At 46.5% G+C, this 20,475-nt stretch overlaps 1 protein-coding gene across 1 annotated transcript in view; it reads right to left on the bottom strand.

Annotated features, from left to right (window-relative positions):
* The window catches only part of PKD1L1 (polycystin 1 like 1, transient receptor potential channel interacting), a 170,092-nt gene that overhangs the window by 18,851 nt on the left and 130,766 nt on the right, over positions 1–20,475 (bottom strand). Inside the window, 8 exon segments of the mRNA XM_010341384.3 lie at positions 611–781; positions 4,256–4,417; positions 8,250–8,480; positions 10,451–10,585; positions 14,664–14,804; positions 15,865–15,969; positions 18,191–18,425; positions 19,785–19,957. Of these exon segments, the coding sequence (XP_010339686.3) occupies positions 611–781; positions 4,256–4,417; positions 8,250–8,480; positions 10,451–10,585; positions 14,664–14,804; positions 15,865–15,969; positions 18,191–18,425; positions 19,785–19,957 (1,353 nt within the window).

Genomic DNA, 20,475 nt, shown 5'->3' with positions numbered 1-20,475 from the left:
TAGCCACATCAACAAACAGCTTCCTACAAAGATGGCTTCCTGCATGTTTTGTCCTTCAGTCCTATGTCCTAGGAATTTTGTGGCATTAGGGAGATTCTTTAAACCATTTTTTGCTCTATAATCTTTTCTTCCAAACGAGGGACCTTTGTTGTCTCTTCCAGATATGCTTTCTAACTTGGAGAATTCTGTGTGTTCTTGGAAATGGTAGCATCCTTTCTCCTTTTGGTCTAATTTTTACTGTTCTTGGCATCCATTCTTGGATTACTGGTCATATTCTGGGCCATAGATTTCCTTTTTGTTTGTTTGTTTCTGGGAAGACTGAGTTTCTATTTCTATTTCTCAGTCTCTTTGTTGATTTCAGTTGTCATCAGAAATAAGGGGCAGATAAGATACTTATGCTACCATTTTAAACTGTAAGTCACATTATGCACTTTAACTTATTAAGTGGTTCTTCAGTTCTGGCTAGAGCGTATCTTATCAGCAGTATGATTCCCTAGAGAATATTTATGCAAATGGACCTTATATTTTGGAACAACAAGTATTCAAAAACTCCTTTAGAACTGAAATTGCTGTGAAGAAAATTGACATAAATAATTTTGCATGGTCTTACCCCAGTAGCTTGGTAACTGGAAATGTCCACCAAGGGACTCTCTTCTGCTCTTGCCTCCCCTGTGCTGTTGGATGTTTTTTCCAGAAGAGGGAGTTGTAGGCTGTCAGACAAATCATTAATCTTCATCAGAAGTTCATCTAACAGATTTGCAAATTCATCTAAGTAGTAATTCTGAAGGGAAGAAAATCAGATTAGTAAATGCATTCAAGAATCTCATTTTCCCTCTTTCCTCATTATGTGAAACATTTAGGGGTACCATCTGTAGATAGTATTGTGCTATGTTAGGAAACATACTGACCCTGCCTGCAGTCAGAAGACTTGAGTTCTGGGCCTGCTTTTATGTTTCTATATCTCAGTCGCTTCAATAATAATATACAGAAATGTGACGGGTAGTAATACCTACATAAAAAAACTATTGAATGGATTTAAAGGGAATAATGCTTAGCGCTGCTATGGAAAAATGAGGTCATTCTTCCATCCCTTTGATTAATAAATCTTTATTGAGTACTGTTCAAAACAAATAAAGGCAATAATGGATGGGGAAGCACATGACAGAGAGTAAAGCCCTATCAAAATGTACAGTACCATGATTACATATGACTGCCTTCAGAACCTCACTGGATGATACCTAAATGTCAGCTCATAGGGTTTGGCTGTGTCCCCATTCAAATCTCAACTTGAATTGTATCTCCCAGAATTCCTGTGTGTTGTGGGAGGGACCTAGGGGGAGGTAATTGAATGATGGGGGCTGGTGTTTCCCTTACTATTCTTGTGATAGTGAATAAGTCTCATGAGATCTGATGGTTTATCAGGAGTTTCTGCTTTTGCATCTTGCTCATTTTTCTCTGGATGCCTCCATGTAAGAAGTGCCTTTTGCCTCTCGCCGTGATTCTGAGGCCTCCCAGCCATGTGGAACAATAAGTCCAATTAAACCTCTTTTTGTCCCCAGTTTTGGGTATGTCTTTATCAGCAGTGTGAAAATAAACTAAGACAGTAAATTGGTACAAGTACAGTGGGGCACTCCTGAAAAGATACCCAAAAATGTGGAAGTGACTTTGGAACTGGGTAACAGGCAGAGGTTGTAATAGTTTGGAGGGCTCAGAAGAAGACAGGAAAATATGGGAAAGTTTGGAACTTCCTAGAGACCTGTTGAATGGCTTTGACAAAATTGCTGATAGTGATATGAACAATAAGGTCCAGACTGAGGTGCTCTCAGATGCAGATGAGAAACTTGTTGGGAACTGCAGCAAAGGGGACTCTAGTTATGTTTTAGCAGAGACTGGTGGCATTTTGCCCCTGCGCTAGAGATTTGTGGAACTTTGAACTTGAGAGTGATGATTTAGGGTATTTGATATAAATTTCTAAGCAACAAAGCATTCAAGAGGTGACTTGGGTGCTGTTAAAAGCATTCCATTTTAAATGGGAAATGGAGCATAAAAGTTTTAAAAAAAATTGCAGCCTGACGATGCAGTAGAAGAGAAAAACTCATTTTCTGGGGAGAAGTTCAAGTCAGCTGTAGAACTTTGCATAAGTAGCGAGGAGCCTAATGTTAATCCCCAAGACCATGAGAAAAATTTCTCCAGGCCATGTCAGAGAACTTCACAGTAGCCCCTCCCATCACAAGCTTGGAGGTCCAGGAGGAAAAAGTGGTTTTGTGGGCTAGGCCCAGGGCCTCTGTGCTGTGTGCAGCCTGGAGACTTGGTGCCCTGTGTCCTAGCTGCTCCAGCTATGGCTGAAAAGGGCCAATGTATGTATGACTCAGACTGTGGCTTCAGAGGGTGGAAGCCCCAGGCCTTGGCAGCCTCCATGTGGTGTCGAGCCTGCAGGTGCACAGAAGTCAAGGATTGAGGTTTGGAAACCTCGGCCTAGATTTCAGAAGATGCATGGAAATGCCTGGATGCCTAGGCAAAGGTTTTCTGCAGGGGTGGGGCCCTCAGGGAGAACCTCTGCTAGGGGAGTATAGAAGGAACCTAGTGGAGCTGTGAGAAGAGGGCCACCATCCTCCAGACCCCAGAATGGTAGATCTTCCGACAGCTTGCACTGTGTGCCTGGAAAAGCCACAGACACTCAATGCTAGCCCAAGAAAGCAGCCTGGAGGGAGGCTGTACCCTGCACAGCTACAGGGACAGAGCTGCCCAAGACCATGGGAACCCACCTCTTCAATCAGCATGACCTGCATGTGATACCTGGAGTCAAAGGAGATCATTTTGGAGCTTTAAAATTAGATTGCCTTGTTGGATTCTGGACTTGTATGGGGCCTGTAACGCCTTTGTTTTGGCCAATTTGTCCCATTTGGAATGCCTGTATTTACCCAATACTTGTACCTCCATTGTATCTAGGAAGTAACTAGCTAGTTTTTTTATTTTACAGGTTCACAGGCAGAGAAGGAACTTGTCTTGTCTCAGAAGAGACTTTGGACTGTGGACCTTTGGGTTAATGCTGAAATGAGTTAAGACTTTGGGGGACTGTTGAGAAATCATAATTAATTGGTTTTGAAATGTGAGAACATGAGATTTGGAGGGGTCAGGGATGAAATGATATTGTTTGGCTGTGTCCCCATTCAAATCTCAACTTGAATTGTATCCCCCAGAATTCCCACATGTGGGAGGGACCTAGTGGGAGGTAACTGAATCACAGGGCTGGTCTTTCCCATGCAATTCTTGTGATAGTTAAAGATCCGATGGTTTATCAGGGATTTCCACTTTTGCATCTTAATCATTTTTCCCTTGCCGCCACCATGTAAGAAGTGCCTTTTGCCTCCCACCATGAATCTGAGGCCTCCCAAGCCATTTGGAACTGTAAGTTCAATTAAACTTCTTTTTGTTCCCAGTTTTACGTATGTCTTTATCAGCAGTGTGAAAATGAACTAATACATTAGCCATGGAAGAAAGCGAGTGTTCAGTGTGCAAACATCTGGTTTGATTAGTTTACAGTCATGTCTGGGGTAACTAAACTCAAACAATGCACCTAAGGCTCCATGTTTTGGGTAGAGATTTGGGTTTGACAGCAGGCACCACAAGCAAATAACTAACTCAGGGGGCAGAATACAGCATGTCTGTGTCCTAAGGAAGACCATAAACTCCGTCTTTCCAACTGTACAGGTCATTATAAGGATATAGTGAGTTAATGCAGGAGAATGTGCTTGGTAATCTGTAAAGTGCTTTAGAATTTCAAGGGAAAATTCCATGAGTTCCACTATGATTGAAACTAATTTTGTCGCTTTGCAATGAGATTTGGCATGGAAACATACTCATGCTTTGATAATTAAAAGCAAAATTCTGCCGGGCGCGGTGGCTCAAGCCTGTAATCCCAGCACTTTGGGAGGCTGAGGCGGGTGGATCACAAGGTCAAGAGATCAAGACCATCCTGGTCAACGTGGTGAAACCCCATCTCTACTAAAAATACAAAAAAAATTAGCTGGGCATGGTGGCACGTGCCTGTAATCCCAGCTACTCAGGAGGCTGAGGCAGGAGAATTGTCTGAACCCAGGAGGCGGAGGTTGCGGTGAGCCGAGATCGCGCCACTGCACTCCAGCCTGGGTAACAAGAGCGAAACTCCGTGTCAAAAAAAAAAGCAAAATTCTGCAATGAAACCATCGTCTTGGGTGTGCCATCATGCTCAGTAACCCACGATCCCACAGCTTACGTGATTCTCAACCATCTCAGCCTCTTCTAACTTTGGTGCTTCCAGTCTCAGAATGGTGAGGACCTTTTCCCACATATACGCAGTGACGTCTTTAAGTCTCACAAGAGATTTACTTGGAAAAGATTGTCTTTTTCGGGGTAAAGTCATTAGAAAACCTCTCAGCTAAAAAAGAGAAGAAAAAATAAAGACAAATTTCATGTCAGCCACCTAAATAAAGAGCCTTGTTAATATGATAAACTGTGCAATGAAGATTATATCTGATGATGCTACTTTACGAACTTTTGGTAAAATAGTGGCTTCTTGGTTAAAAAAAGCAAAATCAGGAAAATACCTCTCCTGAGTTGAACCAAATGTCGGTAAGATGATCTCAACCCTACAAGGAAATTCATTGTATGGCAAAGGATGTTTTCAGTATCTAATTTTGAAGACTGAGATTATCAACACAACGTGCATGCCAATAAGTGAAGTCTGTGTCTCAGTTTTGGTGTCCCCTGGTGAGCCGTTCGGAGCTGTGGGGGAGCATCAGGAGAGAGCCCTGTGCCCGTGCCTGGGAGACAGAAAGGGTCTTGTGCTCAGCAAGCTGTTGTGCCCTCAACATGTGTTTGATAAGCCTCGAGGTGGTTTATTTCTTCACTGCAGGCTGTAAGCTGTTAGCTCAAAAGCCTGCTGGTACCAAACTCAATCTTTTACACATCCAATTGTTTTAAAAATAACCCAAATAAACAATTTTTTAGCCATTAAGAGCCTGTCAGCTTTACATATCCTGCAAAACCTCAGGGGACAGCTGTTACTCACCGATAAGATTATAAGACCCTAAGCTGCCGATGGCCTCAGGAGCTTTCTGACCCAGAGCTTCCCTCCATGCTGCTGAGCAACATCTTCTAAGGGATAAGCTCCCTCTCTGTTGCCCCTCTCCCCTGAGATCTCCCTTGCTCTTCTTCCTTTTTGGATTGTTCTTGAACCCTACACTGTAAGCCTATGGACAGTTTCACAGCATGAGGGAGTTCCCCTACATGGGAACACTTCAAAACACTACCTCAATAAAGCTTGTGTGTGTTACTGTCTCTTGTGGTCATGTTTGTCCTTGATTGGTCCCTAAATCCCTCAAACCCCTCACAAAGTTTTAGAACTCTGCAAAGATGCTCAGGAGCCTGAAAGCGCAGGTCACTGGAGTGTAGGTCTGAGGCCTTCCAGCTTTACCAGGAAAACAGACACGGGGGACAGCAAGGCCTGACTCTTGCACCTAGAGACCTCAATGCAATATTGCCTGCCTGTCTCAGAAGATAGCATCCAAGTGCCTAAGTACGACATGCAAGGCCCTCCGCTCCTGACTCCAGCCATCCTTTTCAACACGATGTCTGCTTGAACCAGAACTCCAGCATGGCCCTCTCCGTGTGCCCCCCTGTCTAAAACACTGCTCTCAGCGGTTGTCACCATGAGCGGAACTCCTGTTCAAGGCTCCCTTTACTGCTGTGTGAAGACTTCCTGGTCTCCTTAGGAAGAATAAATGAGTCTCTGATCTAAGTTTCTTGCTCTTTGGGGACACTTTTAGTTATGCTTTAAAATTGCCTATAATTATGTAGGATCTGTATGCTGAGGACTATAAAACAGTGATGAAAAGAGACCGAAGATGACCTAAATAAATGGAGAGAAATACAGAATTCTAGGATTGAAAAAAGCTTAATATTATTAGGATGTCAATTCCCCCCAAATTTGATTTATACATCCACAGCAATTTCAATCAGAACCCCCACATGATTTAAACAACAAGATGTTAACAAGATGATTCTTAAACTTATATTGAAAGGCGAAAAGAGAGAGAATACCTACAACCAAAACAGAGCAAAGCTGGAGGACTCATCCACTCTATTTTAGGATTTGCCATAGAGTGGTCAAGACCTCATAGGATTTGCTAAAGGGAAGATCAGTGGAGACAAATAGAGAACCCAGAGACAGATCCACACAGATACAGCCAATCGCTTTTTGACAAAGTCGTAAAACCAATTGCATGGAGTAAACATTCTTCAAAAAAAATTGTGCTGGAATAATTGGATATTCATCTATAAAAAACAGGAACTCTGTTCCATGCCTCACATCTTATATTAAAATTAACTAAAAACAGATGATCAACCTAAATGTGAAACATAAAACTATAAAAATTCTAGAAGAAAATAATAGGAGAAAATACATGTGATCTTGGATTTGGGAATTCATTTGGGCCAGGACACCAAAAGCAAAATCCATAAAAGAAAACATTGAAAAACTGGCCTTTATCAAAATTTACAACTTCTGCTCTGTAGAGACACTGTCAAGAGAATAAAAAGACAAGCTACAGGTCGGGAGAAAATATCTACAAATCACATAACCAATTTAGAAACTATTTAAAATATACAAATTATCCTAATTATTTGAATATGTCAGTCTTCCCCGATGGACTATGAGCTCTCTGAGGTAGTTATTATCTTTTTTTTTTTTTTGCCTTTGCCTGAATATAATGGGCGTTCTTTAGGTTTTTGTTGAATAAGTGCATGAATGAACAGATGAGTGAATTGATGGATGGATGGGTGGGTGGATAGGTGGACAGGTAACTAGTTTGGTGGGCAGGTGGGTGGATGGGTGATGGACGGATTTATGCATTCATGGATGAGCAGGAGTAGGGAGCTAGGAACATTGATAAAAGCAAAGGGCTGGGGTCTGAGTGTTGTCAAGGTGTGAACACGAGCACTCGCTTTAGTTTCCCTCTAGCTCCTAAACTGGAATACCGGTAGACTTTTAAGGACTGCAGAGAATATTAATCCACTTACAAAGCTGGAATATTCAATTCACTGAACTTATAGTGAGCTCTACAATGTGTCAGGAACTACCCTAGAAGGCAGGGACACCAATACGCCCGCTAGGAATGTGGCTAGAGTTCAAAAGGAGACCAAAACCAACAGCACAGGACAATGGGTGCATTAAGGAGCATGCTCAGAGCCTTTGGGGGTCCTGGGGGGGATCGGTGCTGGGAGAGTTTCTAGAGGGAATGACACACTGACCCTGTCTCAGAACCTAACGCTGAATGAGTCACAGTGGAGGGATCTGAGGGAAGGCGCGTGCAGTAAGTGTGGGCAGCACGCCGACAGGCCTAGCCAAGCACAGACAGGGGTCCCAACCATGAGCCTTCCACAGGAACACCTGTAGGGCTTTCTGGAAATAGAAGTGATGAGTCCCACTCTTGTGAGTGGACACAGCAATCCTGGTCGGGCTGGGCAGAGCAGGTGAGAGCCTCGGCACGGAGGGGTAACATATAAGACGCTCAGTTACGTTTTAATTTCAGGTCAACAGCAAATAACTTAACACAAACATGTCTGAACTATTGCAGGGGGCTTACAAATACTGAAAACTTTAATACTGTTTACTGAAATTTAACTGAAACTGGGTTCCAGTTTTATTTGCTAAATCTGTTGACCCCAAGTCCAGGCAGCAGGACGAGACCATGGGGGAACCTTTTTTTCCATTGAAGGAGTTTAAGCTGGCTGTGATATGACTAGATTTGCCAGCGGCAGATCAGCAGGAGGGAGTGAAACAGGGAGTCATTCCTCCTTCGGTCCGCAGCCTGGAGAACACGTCCAGCAGAGGGTGGCTGATTGGAGTGCACCTCTGATAAGATGAGAAAAGGAAACAGATACCCTTGAGGCAGCGTGAGATTGCAGGTGAAGTCCAGAGCAAGAAATGATGTGATTCAGTGCAGGGTGAGTAGGACCAGGGAAGCTTCCTGGAGGAGGTGGCACCATGGGGTGGCTGCTGTCGTGCTGGACTGTTCTAGGGCAAGGGAGAGTCAAACTAACTGTGTTTGACTCACCTGATGTCCCAGGGCAGGTGGGCTGGGCCCCAGGGATTCATTACCATGAGATCTGACCTGTGTTGCCTGGCCCCGTCCACATACAGTTCCACCCCAACAGCAAATGAAACTTGTACAAACCATGATTTGAAAGTCGGGGACACATTTACTTACCATTCCAAAACAGAATGTGGCAGAGACTATTAAAAGGGCCCCAAAGTAACAAGCCATGGCCCGCTGCTCAGACTTGGAAAGGCCAAGGAAGGAGTCTTTCTGGCTTCTTCCAGGAAAACGAAACAGCAGCATGGCGAAGGCGTCTGTGAAGGTGCCAGGTGGTAGAGCCCATGTAGAAGGCAGGAATCGGCACAGGTGGGAGACGGCAGCCAGCATAGGGGCCCCTGCCAGCTGCAGAAAGAAAAGCCAGAGAGCACTGACCTTAGGAGTGGGAGACTTGACTTTTGAATGTTTAAAACAGAGACAAACTTGGAGGGGCAGTTTTGGGAGTGTGAATCAATCCCACCATCCCTAGTTTTGAACCAAAAGGTGGTGTCACCCTCTCACCCCTCTCCCAGGCCTCCCTCCTGGCACCCCTGCCAGCCCCGCTGGTCTCCCTCCTCCCTTTCAAGGGCTCTTCCTGCCAGGGCCATTCTCTCCTCAGCCCCTCCTCTGCCTGTGGTGACAAGTGGCCTGCTCCCCTGGCCTTTGGCCCCCTTTAGCAGGCCATGGTTGCCATGAGGGGGCAGCTCCCTCGTCATCTTTATGTCCCCTGCACCTGGCCAGAGCCTAGTAAAATACACCACTTAGGAAGCATTGAGAAGTCTTGCTGATTTTGATGTGAATTTGGTCAAGCTTAGGTTTCACGGTCCCGGTTATAACACACTGGGAACTTGGTCTGAAATCTGAGGGGTTCTGTCACCGACCCTGTTCATGCTTCTTCCTTCATCTGCTCCAACCAGCTCTGGTGCTGACAAGCACTTTCTCCACCTGGATGTCAGATCACCAGGCAGTCACCCCGCAGGTCCACATGGTCGTTGTGTGCAGACTGTGGACGGGCCTGCAGAGAAGACCCACCCAGCTGCAGCTATAGTCACGGGCTGCGTTCTGTGTGGGTCCTTGCTGGCCTCCATGTGTAACCCTGGACAGGTACCCAAAGACTTCCCTATGAATGCACTGGGACTCATTTTAGTATTATTTACTCCACAGGTGAAATCAGACATCAGTGGGACTCAGAAGCTAGCAAGCACAATCTATGAGTCTACAGCTGGACAAACTGAGCGGGGTGGTCTCCCGTCTCCTCCTGGTGCCTGTGAATCTATATTTGCACAGTTAGAACTCTGCTACTTAATTTGGACACAAATTATTTATATCCTGGGCTTTTCTCCCCTTACATAAAAGCATTTTTGCATGTTGCTAAATGGTCCTAACAATGACTAGTTTAATTGTTCCATAAATTCTATGTGTATATCATCTTAAAGGCCAGTAATAACCATCAGGGCAAACATCATCGATGCTTTTTCTAGAGGAAAAGGTTGGGCAACTGGTTGTTGTTCACAACATGAGCTAGGGTGTGGGACAGCCACGTTAGAATGCCACTCTCTCTGACTCTTAAGTCCCTTCTCTCTGCTGTGGTTTGCTGAATGTGTTCCTCAGGGTTTGGGGGAACCCCTTACCTGGAGCAGGAGATCTGTGCTTGGTGTCCTGTGTGGCCTGGATCCTGACAGCTAGAGCCTCCAAACTCAGGTCACTTGGCCAAGACTCTCCCTCGGCCCTGACTGCAATTCTGTGCTGTATTAGGGCCTGTCAGGTTGGAGCAAGCTCTTTCCCTGCTGGGACCAGATCGGAATCACCAGCACCCCAGAAACTTAAGCAGGGCTCCAAGTTGTACTCTGGACCTGTTGATTTGGGGCTTCCCCCTCCAGACCAGACTTCAGGGCCAGCCCTGGATGAAGACCTGGCTGTGCCCTGGGGTTTGAGGCAGGCATTCCTGAGAACCTTCTAAGAAGAACTGTGCCTGCCCATAGCTTGGTTGTGATAGTTAAATGAAATAATCTATGAAAGGCCCAAAGTGCCATTCCTGGCACTTAGAGAAAGCTCAGGAGGTGACAATAACTACTTATATTGTAATAATAACATGCTATTGTAAGGCACAGTACAGAGCAAGTGTTTCATAAATCATGGTTATTGTTATGACCATAACTTACTATATAACTGTTGATATCAGTTATCTAAAAGCGCACTGTAAGGGATTAGAAGACTGGAATTCCAGACAGTGTTCACCTTGAGAGCAGTTTGTTCTTCCCTTGAGGAAGGCTAAAAAGAGTACCCAGATCAACGGTTTATGAGGGAGATCACCTGATAAAGGTGAGAGTTCTTACCCCTGCTACAAAGACGCTGGGGAGTGAGTGGCGCATCACGGAGGAGCAGGACGGCACTGTGTTTTGAATGCCAGGAAGATAGGCACATTTTAATGTCAAGAGGAATAAGAGGATTCCCTGGAGCCATCGAGCCCTCTGAGACAAAAGAACAGAGCAGTCAGTGTGCCATGCCAGTCACTGGAAGGTGAGGACATATTCACAGCTGTCAGCAGTACATAAAGAGTTCATTGGATTTGATGTCATATAGACCATGAGTCTCCGAGGGGCATCAAGTGCAGATGTCTGCAGAGGAGGGTGAGTTGGAACCAGGGGTAAGTACAAATCGTAACGCATTTTCAGAAGACCTGCTCTGAATTCTGGTTTGGCCATTTCTTTGGACACCAGGATGGAGCAGGTCTAGCAGGCCGCGCAGATGGGACTCTGTCCACCCCAGTTCTGTTCTCCCTGTCTGAGCCTCAGTCTCTTGAGCTGTAAGAAAATCAGCGCCATGAAGGAGGCTCAAAGAACGTATTTAGTGCATGCCTGTTTCCTTCCCACCCGTTACATGTACAGAATAGGTCACTAACACTCTCCAAGTAGGTTTTTAAAAATGTAATCCTCGTGGCCGGGTGGTGGCTCACACCTGTAATCCCAGCACTTTGGGAGGCTGAGGTGGGCGGTTCACAAGGTCGGAGATCTTGGCTAACACGGTGAAACACTGTCTCCACTAAAAATACAAACAATTAGCAGGGAGTGGTGGCATGCACCTGTAATCCCAGCTACTTGGGAGGCTAAGGCAGGAGAATCACTTGAACCTGGGAGGCAGAGGTTGCAGTGAGCAGAGATCACGCCACTGCACTCCAGTCTGCGTAACAGAGGGAGGCGCTGTTTCAAAAAAAAATAATGTAATCCTCGAAAAAGCCGGAGTCACTCCCCTGTTATAGCTCTAGAGTCTATGGCTCAGACAAACAGTGTGAACAGACAAGCACAGTACAACTGGAGACACAGCAGACCCAGGGGCATACAGCCTCCCAGACTCGTCCATACTCGGGAGGCCTCTAGGAAGGCTGCTCCCTTCCCCCCTCCCTACCACGGGCTCGCGAGGAACGTCCTTCTGGGTGTGTGATCTCATATGCTGTCACCAAAATTATAAGTCCAAGAGAAAAGAAATGACAGCTGGATGGTTTAAAATTTACATGGGCAACGAATCAAGGTTTTCTGTTTGTTTCCTTGGCAACTGGGACAAGGTCAAAAATGACTTCTGACAACCAAAACCGAGATAGTCTGTGAGTGGCTGTCACCCCTCAGGTCCCCTTCAGAGCAGGCAGGGCCGCACGTGGGAGAATGGGGATGAATGGAGCTTTAGCCAGCACCAGACAAGAGAAATGCAATGCAAGCTATGGGTGGAATTTTCTGGTAGCCATGTTTTAAAAAGTACAATTAAACAGGGTAAATTTATTTTATAATATATTTTGTATAAATGAGTATATGTAAAATAATGTGAAATAGCATCATTTCAATATGTAACCAGCATATAAATTATTGAGATATTTTACACTAAAAACAAATTCTTTCTGAGACGGATTCTTTCTTGCTTTGTTACCCAGGCTGGAGTATGAGTGCAGTGACACAATCTCAGCTCACTGCAACGTCCGCCTTCCAACGGGTTCAAGCAATTCTCCTGTCTCAGCCTCCCCAGTAGCTAGGACGACAGGCACATGCTGCCACACTTGGCTAGTTTTTTTTTTTTTTTTCCTTTTTTGTATTTTAATAAAGACCGGATTTCACCTCGTTGCCCAGATGGTCTTGAACTCCTAAGCTCAGGCAATCTGCCGCCTTGGCCTCCCAAAATGCTAGAATTATAGGCGAGAGCCACTGCACCCAGTACATTTTTAATTTTCATACTAAGTTTATGAATTCCAGTGAGTATTTTACACTCACAGCACATCTCAGTTTGGACTAGCCACATTTCAAGTTCTCAATAGCTGTGTGTGGCTAGTGGTAACTATTGGACAACACAGCTATAAACTTCCTGTGGACAGAGTGGAAGGGCCCCTTTCTTGCCTGCATCGGATTGAGGGATGCCATAAAGCCTTCTGAGTAATTGCCATTATTATGAATTTCATATATGGAACGTCTTCTGGACGCCAAGATGTTCCAAGGATATGTTTGCATATGTATGTACAAACATACACACACACACACACACACACACACACACACACACACACACTCTCAAATCCTAGCAAAACCCCCAAAGTATGTATCATAGTTCTATCTTATTAAGACTTGAAAAAAGAAACTTGCCTAATGGCACATGGTCAAAGAGGAGCTGGGAGTGAGTTTTAGGTCTGCTGATTCTAAAGTCTGTGCATTTTTATTTTCACACACTCAAATCATAGCTCTTTAATCCTGGGTGTTAAATTCCATCATTAGAAAGTCATTTGTGTTTATCTTGAAGATGACTTGTTCTTCCAGCACCCTGGATGCAGCCTACACTGAAGTTAGAGCTAAATTCCTCTAGCTTTGTCCCAGAGAGAGATGCCAATAAATTAAGCAGCCAGTCCTCATCGGGCCCTCATATTGGTACCGGGGGAGCAGTAATGAACAAAACAGATACATTCTCTATTCTGCAGCTTCCAGCCTTGTCCGGGAAGACAGACAGTAAATCACATAATTGCTTAATGAAGACTTCAGTAGATGCTGATATGTGCCTGCAAAACAGGTCCCTGCTTGGCCTTAGCCAGCCCAGCTCTTCCCCTTTTCTTGCTTGTAATTCTCACAATAAATGTGGAACGTGCTAGGAACACAACATCCAGAGATAAGGAGGAACTACTTGGCACAGCCTGGGCTCTGCTCCCGTTCCTCTGAGGAGAGGGTGCCCAACACTTCAGCACAGCATGTTATGTTTCCCCAGCTTATGAAACTTCAGGGGAGGCTGCTTTCCAGTCTCTCTGAACTGGTGCAAGTGGGACACACACAAGACAGGACTCTGTCCACCCTGGTCAGCTTTCCTGAGCCAGGGGCACCAGCTCACCCTGCAGCCCAGGCTTCTGTTGTCCCTGGCTGCCAATCTGTGAGTGACAGTTGCTGTGCCTTGCTGTGTGAGTGTTCTCTCTCATCAGATTCATGTATTTTTTTTTTTTTTTTTTTTTTACTTCAGGAGAAAAGCCAAATCTTCTTCTGCTTGGGCTCCTTTAGAACCTGTTTCTTTCCTCTATTCTAGGGAACTTCTCTTGCTTGCAACAAAGCGATCTCCAACAAGGAGGCCGGGACTGGGGCACTGGTGGAGGAAGAAGTGTAGAGGAACCAGCCTCATCTTGCCTGGTTCTCCTTACAGAGCAGACACGAGCCAAGGAGTGAGAGGGAGGCTGTGGGGGAAACTGACAAACCTGGGGTGGAGGGCCTGAAGCTGGAGGGGAACTGGCCCTTGTTCTCTAGGTTGCCATAGGAACCACTCAGCCCTGGGAGTGGCCGTGGTACCCTGACCACCCTCTAGATGGGAAAAGGAAGACAAGGCAGGTAGGGGAGGGGCTGGTTCTGACAGCAGCAGGGCAATGAAGCAGAATATGTGGGCTCATCTTCCACCACCACAGGAAGGCAACGTCCCATGCTGTTGTGGGATCCCGCCCTGTCTCATAGGCCCTCTCCCCAGGGCTCATCCAGGCCCATCTGTGCACATTTGCCTGGTCCTCCTGGTAGGAGCTCCCATCCCTACAGGGAATGGGGAACCATTGCCTGCAGAAAGGGCCACCTAGAAGAAGGAGGTGCAGGGACTTTGAAACCAGACCTCCTTCAACTGAGGGCCTGGATGCTTTCCGTTAGCCTTGGTGTCTTCACTGGCAGAGTGGCTAAAACTGCCTGCATTTATGACTGTCGCCAGGAGGAAGAGAGAAAATGGTGTGTCTAAGCAAGTCAGCACTAGCCTCCCTTCTCCACACTGCACCAACACCTACTTCCCGTGCCCCTTAGGGTCCCCTGGAAGCACTGGGGGAGTTCCAGGTTCCTGGGCTCTGCTCCATGTAGAAGCCACATACCCTAGTATGCAAAGCATGTCTCAAGTTCTCCAGGCCCTACACTGTCCTGGCCACCCCCATCTGCCAGCTCAGAGCATCATCTCTCAATATGGAGCAAATATGTTGCCTCACACCTTGTAGAGCTTATGTGACCTCTGCCTTCTGGATGGCATCACAATGCATCGCCTCTATCTGCATGGCCCCGAGCACCCCCGTACCTGATTCCATGATGCCATAAGGGTGAGGTCCATAAATGCGTGGCAAAGTCCTCTGTGAAACTGGTCAGTGACATCTCCAGCAAGAGTAGCAAGGTGGCCGGAAACTGCATAGTAGGTGAGGCTCACTCCAACCACGGATAGCTGCAACATCCAGCAGAAAGACCCTCAGATGGCTCCTGAGGAAAGGCTTACCTGGCACCCCACGTGACACAGGTTGTGTGTTATGGTCATGCATTGCTCAATGACAGGGATGCCTTAAGAGAAATGCATCACTGGGTGATTTTGTCCTTGGGTGAACACTGTAGGGCACACATCCACAAACACAGACTATCTCACACACCTAGGCTATCTGAGACAGCCTGTTGCTCCCAGGCCACAAAACTGTGCAGCGTGTTCCTATACTGAATACTGTAGGTAATCATACACAATGGTAAGTACTTGTGCATCTAAATATATCTAAGCATAGAAAAGATGCAGTAAAAATCCAGTACAAAGGTAAAAAATGGTCCCTCTGTGTCGGGCACTTACAGGACTGGAAGCTGCTCTGGGTGAGACAGTGAGTGAGTGGTGAGTGAAAGTGGAGGCCTAGAGCATTACTGTACACTAATGTAGACTTTATAAACACTGCACACTTAGGATACACTAAAGTTATAAAAATATGTTCCTTTCTTCAGTAATAAATTAACTTTAGCTTACTGTAACTCTTTTACTTAAAAAACTTAAATTTTTAAACTTTTTGACTCTATAATAACACAGCTTTAAACACAAACATACTGCACAGCTGTACAAAAATATTTTCCTTATATCCTTATTCTAAAATCTTTTTTCTAGTTTTAAAAGTTTGTAAAATTTTTATTTTTTAAACTTCTTTATTAAAAACTAAGCTGCAAACAGACATATTTAGCCTAGGCCTTTACAGGGTCAGAGTCAAGATGTCACTAGGTGATAGGAATTTCTTAGCACCATATGATCTTATGGGACCACAGCCTTGGCTGAGATTCATGTGGTATGTGACTAACTGTGACAAAACTGAAGGAGGCCTGATCTCAAAGGCTGTTTTGAGATTGCCATACGCAGGGAGAAAACTGCAGTCATGGTGGCGGCAGCTAGTGCATAATCAATTTCTTATTTAAATTAGTTTTTTAAGATACAAATACTTTATTGCTATTTTTCAAAAAGAAAATAACACAAGCGAGGGTACCTCCAGCCAGTTCCTTGGCTTTCGCCAGTAGCTGAGGACACCCTTGTCCATCATACGGTGGAGTTGAACGTAGAGATGTATCAGGCTGAGCACCAGGAAGACCAGCTGGCGGAGACAGTGTAAACAAACAAGATCAACACAAATGCTGAGAAACTGTTTTTCGAAGACCTACAGGTGACCAGCTCCCCTACCTTTGAGTAGCGAGGATGCAGGCCCATTTCCGGTTCTGTAGAAGTTTAATCCTACGCTTGCTCTTCAGTAGGCACTTGGGGTGCTTTGGTGCCTCTCCATAAGCCAAGCACTCACAGAAACTCCATGCCAGGGGTTAGAACCTGAAATGGTCTCTGCACTCAGGGAAAGCACAGAGTACAGGCATCTACAGCCACTAGGCCTCCCCACTGCCATGCCAAGCCTCCAGTCCTTCCCTGGCACCACTCAAAATAGTGAGTTTCTGTGTACATGTGAAATAGACAACATATGAACTATATACATATATATTAGTAGTTTTCTCAGCCAAATAAAGCCTTTTTTGTTTGTTTGTTTGTTTGTTTGAGATCAAGTCTCGCTCTGTCTCACAGGCTGGAGTGCAGTGGCGCAATCTTGGCTCACTGCAACCTCCCTAGTTCAAGCAATTCCCCTGCCTCAGTCTCCCGAGCAGCTGGAATTACAGGGGCAGGCCACCATGCACAGCTAATATTTTTCATATTTCACGTAGAGACAGAGTTTCACCATGTTGGCCAGGCTGCTCTCAAACTCTTGACCTCAGGCAATGTTCCAGCCTCGGCCTCCCAAAGTGTTGGGATTACAGGTGTTAGCCACTGCACCTAGGCCCCAAGTAAAGCCTTCTAAATCTCCCTTATAAGCACTTTCTTAAAGTTCTCTATGTGGTTCTCTTTCCATTGTTGAGTTATCTGTTGATTCATGCCTTCATTCACCGAGCCAAACTCAAATTTAGTTATGGTTTTGAGAGGAACCAGAGCACATGGGCAGGGCTTTAGGCATCTTCGCTCTCCTCTGTTGGAGTTACCTGCGTTGTGCCCCACTGGCCCGTTGTAAGGAGCTACACACAGAATCACAGCAGGCTTCACTTTTGGGTGCTGAAGGTGACTAACAGCAGTGCTGTGCTGAGCCCTATTGGAGCCTGAGGCAAAGAAACTGTCAGGAAAACTGATCCTGCCATTGTCTACAATTTCCATACTTTGTCCAATACAACTTTTTGATATGAATTCTGATTTTTCATAAATATTGCACCAGAATAGTGTTTGCTTTGATTACCAAGTATCTGTGGTGCCTCTTAAGTTTGATGCCCAAGGTAAGTGCCTCACGTGTCTCTCCCAGGCAGACCCTGACCAGTGTCCCAGGCTCCTACCCACCCTCCCTCCCACACCAGCGTGCACTGAGCTTTATGCAAATCTCAGCCTTTCCTGGGTCACCGAACAGTCCCTAGAGTCTAAAACTTCCTGGGACACCCCCTCTTCACTGCTAAGGCAAAGTAACCTTGACCTGAAGAGTCAGCAGGACTTAGTTCTTCATAGCAGTAAAGTCAACTACAGGCAGAAAATCAGGAACATTCTCAAGGAATAACTCAGAGTGACTTCTGGTGTTTTGGATTGTTCGGTGAAGCTGTGTGGACAGATTTCATCTCACCAAGATCCCGGATTCTATGGATGGAAGGTTTGTGTTCCCTTAAATTCACAAGTGAAATTCCTAACTCCCAGTGTGGATATATGTGGGGATGGGGCCCTGGTCCTACAGGATTAGTGTTCTTACACAAAGAGACTCTAGACAGCTCTCTCTTGCTCTCTTTCCCTGTGTATACCCACACAGAAGAGGCTAATTTTGTATTTTTAGTAGGGACTAGGTTTCTCCAAGTTGGTCAGGCTGGTCTCGAACTCCTGACCTTAGGTGATCCACCTGCCTTGGCCTCCCGAAGTGCTGGGATTACAGGCGTGAGCCACCACACGTGGCCATAAATGTCTCTTTTTAAAGCACCCTGTGTACGCTATTCTTTACAGCAGCCTGAGCCAAATCCCCAGGGGGATCTAAACATCAGGCCCAATTCCCCCGTGATGAATTTGGTACCTCAAGACAGGTCTATATTTTCACTTGCCACACATGTGAGAAGTGGTTTCCCCATGGGGGGTCTTCTTCATCTTGTGCCCCCGCACTTAGTGTGATGTCTGCTGCATGGAGGGGCCATGAAAAGAGTGTGCCCAGAGGGGTGGGTACATGGGTGGGAACGAGTCCTGTCTGGTGGAAGCCCAGCCCAGGTGAAGCCCCATCTCCTTGTGCACCTCCAGGAGGCCCAAGAGGCAGGTCAGCTTACCTGAGGAAGCACGAGGTAGCACTGCAGGGCTGAATCGCTGCGGAAGATGCTGAATGACTCCACCCGGGACGAGGGGACGAGACTCCCCGTGGGGAGAATCTCCACGCTCAAGGACACGCTGGTGAAGAGTCGGGTCGGAGGGTTATAGAGGGTGAAGTGCACAGACACGGCCCTGGTGCTGCAGTCAATCCATGTGCTGGCCCTGAGTCGGGACAGGGCCGCGTGGGCTTCAGGCCTGTAAAGCAGCACATGCTGGGGTATGGCAGGGCCGGAAGGAAGGTGCAGAAGTCGAACGAGGCTCCGAACTGCGGGTCCCATGCTGGGAACACCTCATGCAAGGCTTTGCAAGGAAAAACAGTGCCTGGGCTTCAAGCGGCTGGACAGATGGCCCTCTATATCTAAGGGACGGCATCAATAGCCCTCTGTCCTCACTTCTTGACACACCCCCTTCCCTGCAGGAGCCCAGGGGACCCTCAGGCAGGAGGGACCTGGAGAAGAGAGGCCTCCATTTCCCAAGCCCCTATGTAAGGTAGAGATGCCCAGTGTCTCTCCCCAGGAACTCAAGAATACTTCTTTTTCTTTTATTTTTTTTCTAGAGATCCCATTTGGAACAAACAAGCTGGGGGAGGCAGTTATTAAATACTAATTTGTATTTAGTAATAACTAAATCATTTACTTTTTTTTTTTTTTTTTTTTTTTTTTGGATAGAGTCTTGCTCTGTCACCAGGCTGGAATGCAGTGGCGCAATCTTGGCTCACTGCAATCTCTGACTTCCTGGTTCAAGCAATTCTCCTGCCTCAACCTCCCAAGTAGCTGGGACCACAGGTGGGCGCCACCTTGCCCAGCCAATTTTTGTATTTTTAGTAGAGATGGGGTTTCACCATGTTGGCCAGAATAGTCTCAATCTCTTGACCTCGTGATCCACCCACCTCAGCCTCCCAAAGTGCTGGGATTACAGGCGTGAGCCACCGCGCCTGGCCTATCATTGTTTTCTTAAAGGGTATTCCTCAAAGGCACACATTAGTGTAACTGCCTATAGCTCCCCATTGGTCTAAGACCATCAGTGTTACCACTGGGTCAACAGAGCTCTAACCCAGCATGAGGTGCGTGCTGCCCAGGGGGCCAGGGTCGGATGTGGGCAACAGTGTGACTGGCTGGATGGAGCAGGCAGCCTGACCTCAGATCTAGCTTGTTACGCACTTGAACGTCCGCCCCTCATCCTTACCACATAGGAAAAGTAAGCCTACTCCACAGAGCTGGATGAGGATTAAATGAGTCAGTGAACACCCAGCTTGGCACAAGGTCAGCACGCAACAAATGCTCCTTACTTTCCATGAGCTCTAGATGTTCTAGCAACCACTTTACGAAAGGACATTTGCTCTGTGCTTTCCCACATGCAAGGCCTGAGCCTGAGTGACATTCCTGTCATTCACAACAATGACAAGTCTTGCTGGAGCCCCTGGCAGTGGTGCACTGGCCTTCGGGGACCTGTCTGGAGGCTGCATCTGCTACAGATGTGCCGCGTCCTGCAGGCACCAGAGCTGGAGTGGCGGCAGCAGGCGGGAAGAGTGCTGGCCCTCTGAATCTCACTGACCTTGTTCTGCCCAGGCTAAGCACGCAGTCCTCCCTTGCCCCACAGCCCCCAGGACCATTCAGGGTCACGTTTTGGTTCTCTGGGTCTATCAGGCAGGGCTTCTCAAGGCTTCCAACTTCGGGGCTACACATAGGAAGAGAGTCTTCGATGAGCGCTGAAAATGGCCTGGGAGCCTGTAGAACAAACCAGCAGTCAGAAGAAGACACAGATGCTATTCCTAAAGCTACCCTGCAATCCACGGTCTCCAGGCCTGGCCAGGCCACATGTGAGCACATGCTCTGTCCTGCAACATGGTGCCCTTCTCTCCTCATAGGATCATTCTGTAGCCTGTTACATTCATGGTCTATAGACTCGAGCTCAAGCTACACGATCAAGGCTCTACCCACGGGAGGCTGGCATCTGAGGTATACACAGGTCTAAGGCTTGGACCACTTGAAGACTTCCCCATAATGAGATGCCAGGTAAAGTGCCCATCTCAGGGCTCACTCTCCCCATTAGAAAAGGATATGGATTTTTTTTTTTTTAATTAAAAATCCTAGTTTTGTCTAGAATGCTGGTCTGTAAGGCCAAAGAGTGAATTGAATAAACCTGCAGCAGAATGCCAGGGAAGCAAGCAGCTTTGGGAAAGGGTTCATAAGGGCGAAGGAAGGAAGGGCGAGGTGCACCCTCTTCCCAGCCCCGGCATCGACAA

The sequence above is a fragment of the Saimiri boliviensis genome, chromosome 10 (genome assembly GCF_048565385.1).
Source record: "Saimiri boliviensis isolate mSaiBol1 chromosome 10, mSaiBol1.pri, whole genome shotgun sequence".
NCBI lineage: Eukaryota > Metazoa > Chordata > Mammalia > Primates > Cebidae > Saimiri > Saimiri boliviensis.
The sequence above is the reverse complement of the archived record's forward strand: the minus strand, read 5'-3'. Positions and strand labels throughout refer to the sequence as shown.